This window comes from Aptenodytes patagonicus, chromosome 8, assembly GCF_965638725.1.
Source record: "Aptenodytes patagonicus chromosome 8, bAptPat1.pri.cur, whole genome shotgun sequence".
Taxonomy (NCBI): domain Eukaryota; kingdom Metazoa; phylum Chordata; class Aves; order Sphenisciformes; family Spheniscidae; genus Aptenodytes; species Aptenodytes patagonicus.
Genome location: NC_134956.1, coordinates 6,073,135 through 6,086,259, shown reverse-complemented (window position 1 = coordinate 6,086,259; position 13,125 = coordinate 6,073,135). Strand labels below are relative to the sequence as shown.

The window sequence follows — 13,125 nt, the reverse complement described above, 5'->3', positions numbered from 1 at the left end:
CAAACTCTTTTGTGGGAATGGAGCTCCCACAGCTCCCTTAGAGTGCAGATGCACATTGCCCATGCAGTTAAGAGCCTTAGGGGTGTCTAGGTGCTCACCCTCAGAAGGGTTATGTGGTTAGTAATGAGGTAAGCATGGTATTGAGAGCTTTTCCATGTTATGGAGTATAGTCCTAAAGTGTTAACGCTTGCTTTTGCCTGCCACAGAATGCCAGTGCAGTATGTGCTTGGTGAGTGGGACTTTCAGGACCTGACTCTGAAGATGAGACCCCCAGTATTTATCCCTCGGCCTGAAACAGAGGTATGAATGTGGGGAACGTGGCGGGGACAGGCTTGAATCTGTGGATTACATCATACAATACAATCATAGCATTGCTATGAAGGCGCCCTGTATATCGTGAGGTTGTAGTGATGAGGAGGTCAGATCACTCCACTTCTTTTAGAACAGACGGGATTATAAGCTTGTGATCTGGAACTGATGCTGGTGAACTTTGCCTCCTGGCTCAGAGCAAGAGATGTTGCAAGCTAGCATATCACTTAATTACACAGAGATCCATCTCCATTGATGGAAGGACTTGGCTTTCTTTCCTTATTTCTGCTATAGTAATGACTCCTAGAAGTTCAAAACCTATACTGCTGTATCCCAGTGGGTTAGTACTTTGATACAAGGACAAGAATCTCAAAGTTGTCCAAAGGTTGTTGGCAAAACCCTGCAGTAGTAGAAAGCTAGTAATGGACTCCAGAGAGCTTGTTTGTCCGTGTGCAGACTAAAACAGTGCAGGCTGGTAGGAAATGGCACCTACCACCTGTCTGAAGGCTCCACAGTGGTTTCTGGACAAACACTGGAACCTGAAGGGTTGTTTCCTGAACGGTAACAAAAAAACACTGAAAACTGAAGGGTAAGTTCTGACCTGGGCTGGAATTAAATATTAATGTCAGTTGTAAGAATATAAAGGACAGCCATACGTGATCAAGTTAAAACTCCATTTTCCCCAGTGTTCCTGCTGCTAGGGAGAAGCCTAAGAACTACATGGTGACCTTTCCCTGACAGTAGCCTAGCTTTCAGCTCATGGACCATCCTAGCAAGGAAGTCTCTCTGTTTGCTAGTCCTCAGGAGGTTTTAGGGTTTGTGAGGGTTTTTTTTGTTTTGGGTCGGTTCTTTTTTGTTGTTTTTTTTTTTTTTTTTTCTCTGAGAATTTGTTTTCTTTTGAAGCCTGTGTTAACTTTTGGAGATGAAGTGGTCTCCATAGCTTGTCCATTTAGGAGTCCCAGAAGCTTAAACCTGTTTCAGTCTAATAGTCATTTCTTCAATTGTTTGCCTGCTGCTTGGTGACTGTTGTAATGTGGAGGCGGCCCTCTGCTCAGGTCTCTATGAGTAGGGGCCCGTGCTGTAAAAAGAATGAAAAGGCTCATTCAGACAGAATGTCCCCTACTGACAATGTCAGAAGAGATGCCAAGGTCTGAGTGGGCTTTGGAGATGGGAAGACCACCTTTGCTTTTTCTGGGGAAGGGATAGTATTGGGAATGTATGAAGAAAGCAGCAGCTCACTAAAGAGAGGATGCAGTCTTCAGAATCCTTCATCTGATACCTTTTATTACACAAAAGTTAAAAGGCAAAGACAGCCTGTGCTTCTGTTGTGCCGTTTGAAGAAGAGGGTGCTACTGAAATCCATGAGAGGGTTCCAGGCAAGTTAGTGGGAATCAGCACAACTACCACTTAGACATCCTCTCATCTCAGCCTGTAGAAGAATATTCAGAACCAGAGTCTTGATTTGGTGTGGGGCATCAGCAGCATCTCATTGAGAGCCTGCTGGGCCCTAAATCATAGAGATTTGGGGCTTGTGTCCAGAGAAGGTGTGAGCTCTCTCTGGTGCCTGGGTTTGATCACTCTGGGGCGATTAAGTTTGGAGTTAGGGCTCTAAGGAATAGTTCTGCCAGTTGGAGCCCAGCAATGGTTAGCTTTGTTATTGTCAACAGTATTTCTGCTCTGGTTGATTCAAGAGAGTATTTCCAACTCTTAACTCCCCATTAATTCGTGGATGTGACGTGAGCATTAAAACCAGGGATGACTCTCCATGTGGTGCCAGGCTTCAAAGGCCTATTGTGTGGTGTGGAAGCCAGGGTGGCTAATGCCTGAGAATGTTGTTAATTGCGCCCACATGCGTGATTTTGGTAAAAGCATCTCCACTGGCCCCAAGTGAAGTGCAGTGCTGTGTAACATGCTGAGATTAAAACCACTTAACATACCCTGGTGCAAAAATGTAGCATAAACAGCTTAACCCAAACCTTGTCTCTCTGGGAAAACTTTATTTGATGTGTCACTGTACTTACTATGAAGGCACATTTTTAGCACATTTATTATGGAAGGCCAGAAGTTTATGATGATAGCTCAGGAATGGAGCTCTGTTGGCAACTGAGAGTTTTCTTGTGATGTGCTGGGGGGATTACTTGGACAGCAAGAGCATGGGGACAAGACCCAGCTGTTTAGCAGCACCTGGCAGGACATTGCTTTAGGCATGTGCTGCTTCCAGGAACTGTGTACTGTGTGTAACCTGTTGCACAAAGAGAGTTGGTGTCTAGATCCTTTCCTTCTGCTAGGAAGGAAAGGTTTGTCATCTCTGACTCAGAGCTTTGTGGGGTGTGTTTGGGTTGGGGTATGTCTACGTTTTGTTTCATCAGAGTAATTTCTCCAGACTTCACTGGACTTTAGAACTGCAGTGGAAATATCTCCTTTCAAAAATACTGAAGTTAGTTGCATCTGTTGCTCTCTTTCTGTTTAGGATTTGTCTGCAGCATTCTTAAAACCAATAGTGCTGAATGTTTTCACCAAATAATATCTGTAAATAACCCTTGTTCTTTAGGAAGCAGGTCATTATCAACATTGATATCCCAGGTTCAAGTTGCTTATCAGTGACTGCACACACAAGGCACATGGCACATCTTGTCCTTGGCTGAGTAAATGTGACTCCCTAAATTTACTTGTTAGTGCAGATACACAAGTAGCTGCAAAATTTGCTTCCTAGTTATATTAATGTAGGGTCTGCAAATACTCCTGCTTGTTGATTCAAAGTCTGAAAAGGAGAGGAGCCATCTTTATGATGCACGTTTTATTCTATCGTTACAACAGAAGGGTTATGACTCTTGTTCCCAGATGCGTTGGTAATAACACGAAGGCAAACACAGTATGACATAAACCACCAGCATTGTTTCAGTCCTGGGGACAGAGACACATGCAAAGGGAGAAGCTCAGTTGCCTGCTTAACTTTGCCAACTTTGCCCTGTGTGAAATTTGCCCCTTTGTAGTATGTTTTGTTCTCTCTGGTAGCTGAGCCCTCTCCCGTTTGCTCCCTCTGGGAATATTTTTTTCAGCACATGTGGCTTCGTTCTTCTGTTCCGTGGGAATCCGGGTGGGGAGGGGACAGGCAGCCAAAATTAGGAAACTAGCAGGTCCTGTTTAAGCTCTGAGTGTGGGATAACAAAGCTGATTGCATTCAGTCATAGCTTCTTGGCGTGCAGGACTGATAGATACTTTTGTGAGCACAGACACACTGCATTGGAGGAGAGTTTTGTTAAGCAGTCCTCAGTCTCACCTTCCTCCAGTTACCCGGCCCTCTGTGAGCAAAGCTTTGGGCTCGCTGCTACAAGCACTGACTGGGTTTGCAAGGGCTTGCAGAACCCAGCGTCCTGCCCGCTTTCCTTGCGTGACCACCACAGCCAGGTTTCTGCAATGGGGAGGTGTTTGGGCCAAAGTTTAGGGGTGTGCTCAGCCTCATGAATTATCTTTGTTATGCGATTATTATTGTAATGTCAAGGAATCCCTGTCTCAGCATTGCTCAGTCACTGTATTAATGAAGAAGAAAGTCCTTTTCCCAAAGCGAGACTTTTAAAACTCGGGCCGTGTTACCTTCGCAGCAGCATTGTGGATCAGAGGAAAAATAGGACAAGGAGAAGGAGAACTCAGCCAACCGTGGATAATTCCTTTTTTTGTCCAGGCAAGTATAGGCTAAATGAAGCCTCACCATAACTTCATTAAGGAAAGGTTTAGTTTGGTCCAGGACTTCACCGGAGGAAGTAGTTTGGGGTATGCGGCTTACCAGTCTTTTACCCCTAGAGGGCACTCCAGGCTTAGGCTCGCGGGGTTCCCGATAGCTCTATTTCCTATTAATTACTGTAGGATTTCTGGGGTTTCTGATCGCCTCCTCTCTCAGATGCTGTGTTTTAAAGCAAATGAAGGCTTAGTTCTTCAGCGCAAACAAAAATGGTCTCCTTTTATCCCTTGCAGCTACTGTGTGGGTAGAGTCAGATTCTCGGACATTGAGTTTTTGTTTTTTAGAAAACTCCAGTTCCGCTTGGGAGGATTGTCACAGTCTCACCATCCCCTCTGACCCTCAGACTACCCAGGAGTCCCCTGGTGACGCCTCCTTGACCTATTGTGATCTCAGCATGAGCTCAGACCCTACATAATTTTTTTCTGTCTTTGCTTTGTTGTGGCTGTGTCATGAGAACAGTCCATTGTCCTGTAGGGGGGTGACAGTGTAGGGTGAGGATGTGTGTTTAGCCTGGAAGACATCTTAGGGAAAGAAATTACAAGTCTGTGCCATGCTGAATATTTTTTAGTAGTCATGCAAAAAAGATCATGGTTGCAATGTCCTGTGAGAGCAAGAAAAAAGACTTAGTGGGTCAGACTATACTGGTCTGTCTAGTTCAATATGCTGTGTGATTGGGGCTCGTAGCAGATGGTGGGGGCAAAATTACAAGGGAAAAGATAGATATGGAAGGATCCCCTCTTCTTTTAATAGTCAGCAGTTAAGGGCTGTTCTTGGCCAAAGCTGGATTTGGGGCCATCCTGCTTCATAATCATTAATGGATCTGTCCTCCATTAATTTGTTTAATCTTCTTTTGAGTCTGTCTGTGTCTAGCCTCCATGACATCATCTGACAGTGAATCTTTCTAATTTTGTATTGTAAGTGGGAAAAGTATTTTCTTTGCTTCCAGTGCTGCCTGCTCAGTTAACAGGAAAGCCCTTACTTCTTACTGCGTAACACATAAAATACTCATGCTCTTTATAGCATTTGTAATTTTTAGTCCTGTCGCTGTCTAATCAATTCTTTTTCCACCTATGATTTTTAACCTTTTAACTTGTTTCCCAAGACAGATTGGTTCTTTCCCATGATAACATGGTCAATACACCGAAACCATTGCTGTTTACTTGCATCTGTCAGCCGAATGGCAGTCATTGTGCTGGGGTGTTCTTTGAAAGCACTTTAGGCAAAGATTTGCTCAGAGAAACCTTTGATGAAGTTTAACCTTACTTCTAGCTAAATGTAATCATTAACCTTTCAAGAAGGTTAAGCACACAGAGAATGGAGGATTTTTGCTTCCTGACATGTATATGCAAATATACAGATTGCAAGGTGGGGCCTTTCTCCAGTGCTTTATGTCAAAGCAGTGTACACATTTTCTATTTTAATCAGTGCTGAAAGGAAGCTTTTGATGCAGAATGGCCTTTCATTTCCCTAATTTCATTGCCACAGACGGTTACTTTTTGGAAAGTTCAAAAGGTCACACTCTCTAGTGGAGTACAGCCATGGATCAGGAGTCAGGAGATAGGCTTTTTTTTTATGGTTTTGCCTCTGACCAGTTGTCTCTTCAAAGGAAGGCTGCTTCTCCTTTCTGCATCACTGGCTTCCAAATTTGGGAAATGAAAAGGATGATGGTGCCCTATCTTCTACGTAGCTTAAGGTCCTTTCTTGAAATATATATATATATAGACTCCTATAAGGTATATTGAACATACATGCAATAGGGCATTATTGAATAGATCAAAAATTAACTGCTATCTGTCAAAATGTAGTTGTAAACAAATGTGCTAAAGTTGGAGCATTGCTGTTGTGGCCTCACACAGATCAGATTTTGCCCATATGATAGGTAATATTTTATCAGTATGCTGGAGGAAAACAATATTTTCTGAAAGTGGGCTGTGGCACAGAGGCTGGGGAATGGGGATTATGAAGGGAACCTGTTGTTGCTGCAGAGCAATTGGAATTGCCCTTTGAGCTAGGCACAAGTGTTTAATAGGATCATATATGCAGAAATAAATAATGCAGCCTGTGCCTTGTGGCTGAGGGGCTTCCCCTGCCAGAAGAGCTTGGAGAAAGATTTGGGGCTCTTACGGATATTGGCTGACCATGAGCACCCATTTTCAGTGGGCTGCCCAGCCAGCTAATGTGATCCTTGTGTGTGTTAACAGGGGATTGCCGAGTACAAGTAGCAGGATTAAATAATCTGTGTACTGCAGTAGTGGAATAGTTGCAAAAATATTATGTCCAGTTATGTTACTGACCGGTTGAGAAAGAGACGGAAAACTAGGTTTGGAGAAGAACCAGTAGGTGGATTAACAGCTGGAAAAATCTGCCTTGTTGTGAAAGACTGTTTAGCTCATCAAAGACAAGCTTAGGGGTTAATTACCTGGCACAGGGAGCAGAAATTTGATAACAGAAGTCTCTTTGGTTTCATAGACAAGTGTATAACAAGCACTATAAATGCAGGCCAGAAGAAAAGGCGCACATCTTTAACAGAGTGTAATTAATTACTGAAACAGCTTAGCAGGAGTCTGTTGCTGGCTACTTTAAAATCAGGACAGGATGTTTTCCCAGGACAGATTTCTTCTTGTTCAAAAGGAAATGGAGGAAGAAACAGGATTGTTCCTGGCTAACTGGCCAAGATGAACTATGGCAGTAGTTTCTTCTGGCTTCCTATGCAAGAAAAAAAGGCTGTGCTAGTGCAGAGGATTACTTCGAAGTTATTGATTTCCAGGACAGACTCAAAAATGTAAATTTAAAGCTAAAACCTGTGCTGAAGGCAGAGAAAACAGCAGCTGTTCTTTTAAGTCATGCACAAACCTGTTCTCCAGGTTAACTTATATAGACTTTCCTAATATGTTCTCACAGAGCTCCGTGTTGTTTATGCCTTTATTTTTTTGGCCCTAAAAGAACTCTATGAAGTCTTCAGCTTTTTAATCTCCCTTTTCCGATTGAAAGAGGGTCTCTATTTCTGTGAGTTTCAGCTGAGTAGCTTAGCTCATCAGCAGTTAGAGCAAGATTTAGGACTAGAATTGGAGAAAAACAAACTATAGAATGGCTGTAACAGGAGGGATGGGACTCGAGGGGATTCCCACATGAACAAGGAAAAAAAAATCTATTTCCGCCCCCCCTGCTTCTCTTAGACATCCGAGTAACTGGAATTTCAGAGCTAGGGATTAGCGAGCTGGACCACCACATCTGTCTAGATGCTGTATCTGGCAGTGGTCAACACCAGTATCTGCAGAGAAGGAAAATGCCTTGATTCTGGAGAGATGTGCCTAGATAGAGGTTTGTGCTGCAGATCCGAGGTACGGCCATTTTACAGTGACTTTGATCCACTCTTCTTGCCCCTCTTGGGCATGGCTAAATTTAGGTGTGACAACTGTGGTAATTTCTCTTAGGCACTAGCACATATGGGTTGCAAAGGTTGCTGCCTTTCAGTAAAGTCATTTCTGGGTGCTGTCACAGCCTTTCCTCCAACAGATGAAACAGCGCTTGGCATGTGCCCTGACACATCAGGAGCTGCTTCTGTTGTGTGACAGAGAAGCCAAACCCCTTCGTCAGTATTAGGCGTGCCTTTACCTGTTCGTCTGTCATTGCTTCTGCCTAAAGCCACCTTTTCTTTCAGGATCAGTGGCTCCTTCTGGAGTTATTCTGGTGTTTTGCTTTCTATACGTGTATAGGGGGAGTTTCATGGGCTTTGTGCAACATTTTCTCTTTCCTACTGCGGTGCCAGGCAGAAAAGCCCAGGACAAAAATGCCGTAGCCTGCCTGCCCACTGAGTACTGGGCTGGCTTGGTGGCTTGGTTTTGGAAGGAGGGTATGTGACAGTGATCTTCAAGGGCCACTGCCATGGAGTTAGGTTTCCAGCTTGGCTTCCTGGTGTTTTGTCATGTGCTGATTGGCAGCCAAGTGGACAAACAGGAGGGGAGGGGTGATTTGGTTAATATCAGATCAAGCTCTATGGAAAGTCCTGGATTCTGAGAACAGAAGTTTCTGGAAAGCACACAAATAAGTAAAACATTCCCAGGAAGTGTGCGAGACCAGAGAGAAGGTTACCCAGGTTTTCATGTGTCTCTTGCTTTCCTTGTCCTGTTTGCTAACCTGGGAAGATAGAGCCTCTTGCCACCTTGGCTCGTACCCTTGGAACCTTGTCTTCCCTGCTTTCCCCAGGGCACGCAGGGCATGAAAAAAGGGTGCTTCTAGGGAATGCAGGGTGAATTTGTGACCTCCACCCTTGCCTTTCCTATTCCTCCCCTCCTCTTGTTTTTTTGTACTTTTAATTGCAGAAACATTAGGTGGGTCATTCACTGTTGCTGGACTGTAGCACATGATTGCCTTAACTCTGGACTTCCACACAGCTCTGTAGCCACCGCTGAGCAGCGAGAATCTCTGCTGTTTCCTCCTGACTGCCTTAGTGCTGAAAGCTGCCTGACCTTGCGCTGTCTGCTGGTTGGAACTGTGCAGCTGTGGAGCTTGTGGTTTGGGTGCTGGCAGACACTGTCCTCACGCTTTCTTTGTGCAGCTGCAGTTCCAAGAAATACAGTGAACTAGAGACCTGGCCACAGGGAGGGGGAGGTAATACCAAGAACCTGTCAGAACATGAGTGTGTGCTGGGGGGACATTGGGGAACAGGAGTTGTGGGCGGAAGGGTAAGGCAGAGGCTCATGGGAAGCTGGAGGTGTTCGCAAAGTTTTGCGTTTGTTTCGCTCAACAGAGAAGATGGGGGGGGGAACAAATAAATGACAGTGTGAACTTAGAGTGAATCTGGCAGTGAAGCAAGACTTCCTGGAATTGCAAGGTGAGAGCAGGCTGTGAGTGGCTTGGCTAAGAGACAAAAGCTTGAGAACCTCTGAGTGCTGGAAATTAAGTAGCATGGGAAGCAAACATTTGTGTCCCCTGTATATGGAACCGCAGGTAATAGGTCTCTTGTAGTCCTTGCAAGCTCTTCCTTTGCTAGTCAGGACCAGATATCCTTCTCCCTCCCAAGGATGTCCTGCATTTTTCCCTGTAGATTTTTAAATTCACTTCTGGCAAAGACATAGAGGGTCTAGATACCTTCTCCCCACTCCATTTTGTGCTAAGCAGCAGAATGTAGGTCCCTGAAAACCCATCACCTGGTGCCTGCATCACCTCCAGCCCAGGCAATGTAAAAACCCTTCCAGATACTTTGCTTTGCACCTAGCTTACCACCCTCATGAATGCACGGGTTTCAGAGGTGGCTGGTGCTCTTGACATCCTCTTGAATATTTATTTGTACAAAATCCTGGAAAATGGGGGAGAAGAGAAGTTCATTGATCATTGCTGTGCAAGGGGACTTTGCAACACATGGAAAGATTGGGATTTAGTCACACTAGTAACTCTGCAGAGCTGTGAGCTGGCCCCGTTCCTAAGCCTAGCCTATTGCCCTGACTGTCATGCTGTCTGCCTGTAATGATGACAAAAAGGCCCTGGAGCACACTGGCATCACTGATGTGCCCTGGAAAGGTGCATGGCAGTCCTGCAAGCTGCGGGGGAGAGGACAGCTGTGGGGCAGTGTTAGCCAAACGTAAGATTTGCTCCAAGGGACAGCAGTGGCTACTGAGATCACCTTTCCGTGTGACTTCTAGCTCTTCCTCTCAGCTGCTGGAACATCTCTGTACACCCATCTATTGAATAAAATGTGCAATCTGCCCCTGCACGCAGATGTCAACAGCTCTGAGTTGTGGGGGCTGCCCAAGCCATGTCCAGGACCCTCCTTCCCTTCCACCTTGATGCCATTGCTAGCAAAAGCAGAGAGGATTTTAGTTTCTCTCTGGTTTTGTCTGTTTGCCATTCAGTCCCTCCACTCCTTCCAAAACTGGCTTTTGCTGGGGGAAGGAGCTTCTTGCATGGACTAGGGGAGAAAAGATCTTCAAAATGTTCCATTTCCCCACTCTAACACAAATATCACACTTATACTCACATATGTGTACACCAGGCTCCAGGATAAAAGTAGTTCCACCAGTACCTGTAGCACTGGTTAGCAGGATTTTTAGTGTAGGCTGTGTTGTTACTGACAATAATGACGCATACTGTAAACAATAATGTGAATTTTAATAACTCCACAGTTGAGCATTCATCCTATCCAGTGGTTAGCATGCTGTGGGTAAATATGGAATCAGGTCACATTTCTAAGGTACTTTTTTAATTTACAATTTTACTTTCTCCTTAATACAGCACTCTGGGTGGTTTTTTTTTATACTTACAGTTTTTTATCTACAACAGTAAAAACAAAAAGACAATTCAAGAGCAGCCAAGCACTGTTTGTTTAGATGATGTGGGAATCTGGTTCTGATCTTTGTGACTTCTGCTTTTCTGCAGGAGGTCAGTTGCCCTCACACAACTGTAGACCTGCCTGTTCCTGACTGGAGTTTGGGGGACCCTTTTCCATGATATCAAGTGGTGTCATTGGAAAGGTGCAGATGAGGCTTCTGAGCATTGGGTTCAATGCTCTGCTCTGCCGTAGTCCTCCTTCATGAGTTTGGGATAGTCACTGTTTTACAGTTGCTCATCTGGAAACTAGGAGTTGTGAGGATAAATGTTTTAAAGGTACTGAAGTGCTCAGCATGTTGCAGGGACAAGGCACCTGAGCAAGCTAACTCATTTTCCTGTTTTTAGAGACTATAAAGACACACTGATTGTCAAGTCTTTGTTTTATCCAAAATAGCATTTTTCTGTAGTGAAGGACATTTCTCTCTCTGATGTATTGAATCCTGTAAATGGTGTGAGTGAAGGTAAGCCCTTTTGAACGGCCTGCCATTTCAGTTTAGAGTGCCAGATTGTGGAGAATTTACCTGACATATTCCAAAGGTTAATTACCTAGGCTGCCAAAGTGTTTTCTCTTATTTCCCAGTGGAATATTTGTAATTTCATCTCTCAACCTTTAGAGCTGGTGATCAAACTGATGGTTAAGACGGCTTTTAGCAATGATGGCATTATATTAGCAGGTGTTTGTGCTCTGAATCTGTTCAGTCTGAGAAGTTGTGAGGTATCCTACACAATAAAGACCACAGCCTTTGGCCATCTGCTGTTGTCCCAGTTTCTCTGTGTCTGGGACTGGCATCTCTTTTAGCACCTTCTGCCTCTTTGTTGCTGTTCCCCAGCTGTGGCTCTAGTCAGGTTCTTGCACAGAGGTAGGGAATGTCTGTCTTGCAGGGTATTTTGTAGTCTTTGTATGAACACTGTAATGCATGGCCCGAAATACTTAATCTCCCAAGATGAGATTTGAAAGTGGTTCTGCTGTGTTCTGCAAAGTGCTGTAATTTACCAATTTCCAGTGGTGACATCTTGGAGATGATGGTGTGCTTGGAGAAGCACAGATTTTGTCTGTATCGCTTGCTAAAAGATGAAAAATACTGAGAAGAATCTGAAGAATACTATTTCAAAACAATTTTGGATAACTTAATCATTCATGATTTCTGAAAAGGAAACCTAGTGGCAATGGCAGGGGGCTAACTGGACATACTCTGTATCGTGGTTGCTGGGTTTTCCTGATTCTTTTGCAGATGTTGGGGAAATGTGGTTTTCACGTGAAAGCTGTAAGTGAAGAAAAGGATCATGGTATCACAGCCAGTTAATGCAGAATTACAAAATGTCTTATTCCAGTACATTGTTTTGTCTTTACTTCTTGCTTTTAATACATACATAATTGCAAATTTAATTCAACATCGAATGATCTGTACTAGTAATTTTTTTCCTAATTTGCCAGTTAGAATACACCTTCTGTTTTGCTTGCCAATCAAATTTATTTCATAAAAGAATTTATTTTCATAATTATTGAACTTTTTGATTGTAGTGAGCTACTGATGTCTGGAAAAGGATGTAGTTTCTTTAGGTTGTCACATTATTTTTAATATAATTTAATTTTGAACTATTATGATAAACGTGTATTATGAGAGAACTAGCCTTTGCCTCAGTAAGAAGTATATGAAATAACCAAGACAATAAGGCAACGGAGTCAGGAAGTAGGATACGAAGCCTAAGTAATACCAACATTCCTTTTTTAATATACCTGTGGTAAAAACTGAAATCAGTCATATTTAAATAGGAGCTTTGGCAAGCACTCTAAAAATACTTTCATTGTGGAATGTAGAAGTTCCATTAAAAACTCCAAGCTTGAAATTGCTAATGATAAACCTTAAGGAAGTTAATAAATGCTGACAATAGTTCTACTGTATGGAAGTTACATTTGGACATTTGAAATCAGTAACTTGTGCCTCTCTGTGATTAGCCCTGGAGACAGGTCGTTCTTCTGAGTTACTGTAGAGATTTCCTGGAAATATTTGTAAGTGACCAGAAATGGCTGGTATTTAAAAGAGTGATTTAATGGCTGAGCAGAATTTTTTGGGTGGCTCCTCTTCTGTGGTCTTGGAATCATCAACACCTGCTTCTCCAAACCAGCTGCGGTTACAATCTCTGGCTGTCTCCATGGCAGAAGTGTTTTCAAACTGATTCATCTGGAGCTGTTAGCTGAAAGGCAAAAGCCATTTTCACACAAATGTGGGTAGATAAGGTGTTTATTTTTCCCTGTTGTTATCTGAGTGCTGGTAGTCCTCTAATGGTTTCCCACAGTCCTGTTGAGAGCCTATAAGAATGTTTTCCTCCATAGTTGTCTAGGAAAGGAATCCCAGAGCAGCAACAAGGAATATGATTTTGGAGGCTGTTAGCAAAACTCCCTTATGAGTGCAGTGCCAATAATGACCTGGTAACCAGGGTAGGGCATTGCAGTGTGGCTCCTCCTACCTGGCTGAGGCTAGCTTAGGTATCAGTCACTAAACTTAACTTGGCAGTGAAGACACACCGCTGAGAGAGGCCTCTCAGAATAGTGCCCTCCAGCCTGTGGGCTGCTTCTTGTTCCCTCTTGGGCTTTTGGGTATGAGCACAACGGAGCTCATCGCTGAGGAGCACTGAAAGCTGTGGAAGGCAGAGGGCGCAGTCTGGAGAAGGACGAAGGCTGTTGTCACTGAGTATCTGGTGAGCAAAGGCATGGACATCTCTGGCTCTTTCCAGCTCAACAGCTGGAA

General features: G+C 43.8%; 1 protein-coding gene across 3 annotated transcripts in view; it reads left to right on the top strand.

Annotated features, from left to right (window-relative positions):
- The window catches only part of HEMK1 (HemK methyltransferase 1, mitochondrial release factors N(5)-glutamine), a 33,698-nt gene that overhangs the window by 5,872 nt on the left and 14,701 nt on the right, over positions 1-13,125 (top strand). For all 3 annotated transcript variants that reach the window (XM_076346114.1, XM_076346116.1, XM_076346115.1), the window contains one exon: positions 207-300. In XM_076346114.1, coding sequence (XP_076202229.1) covers positions 207-300 — 94 coding nt within the window. The remainder of the gene's footprint in view (positions 1-206; positions 301-13,125) is intronic.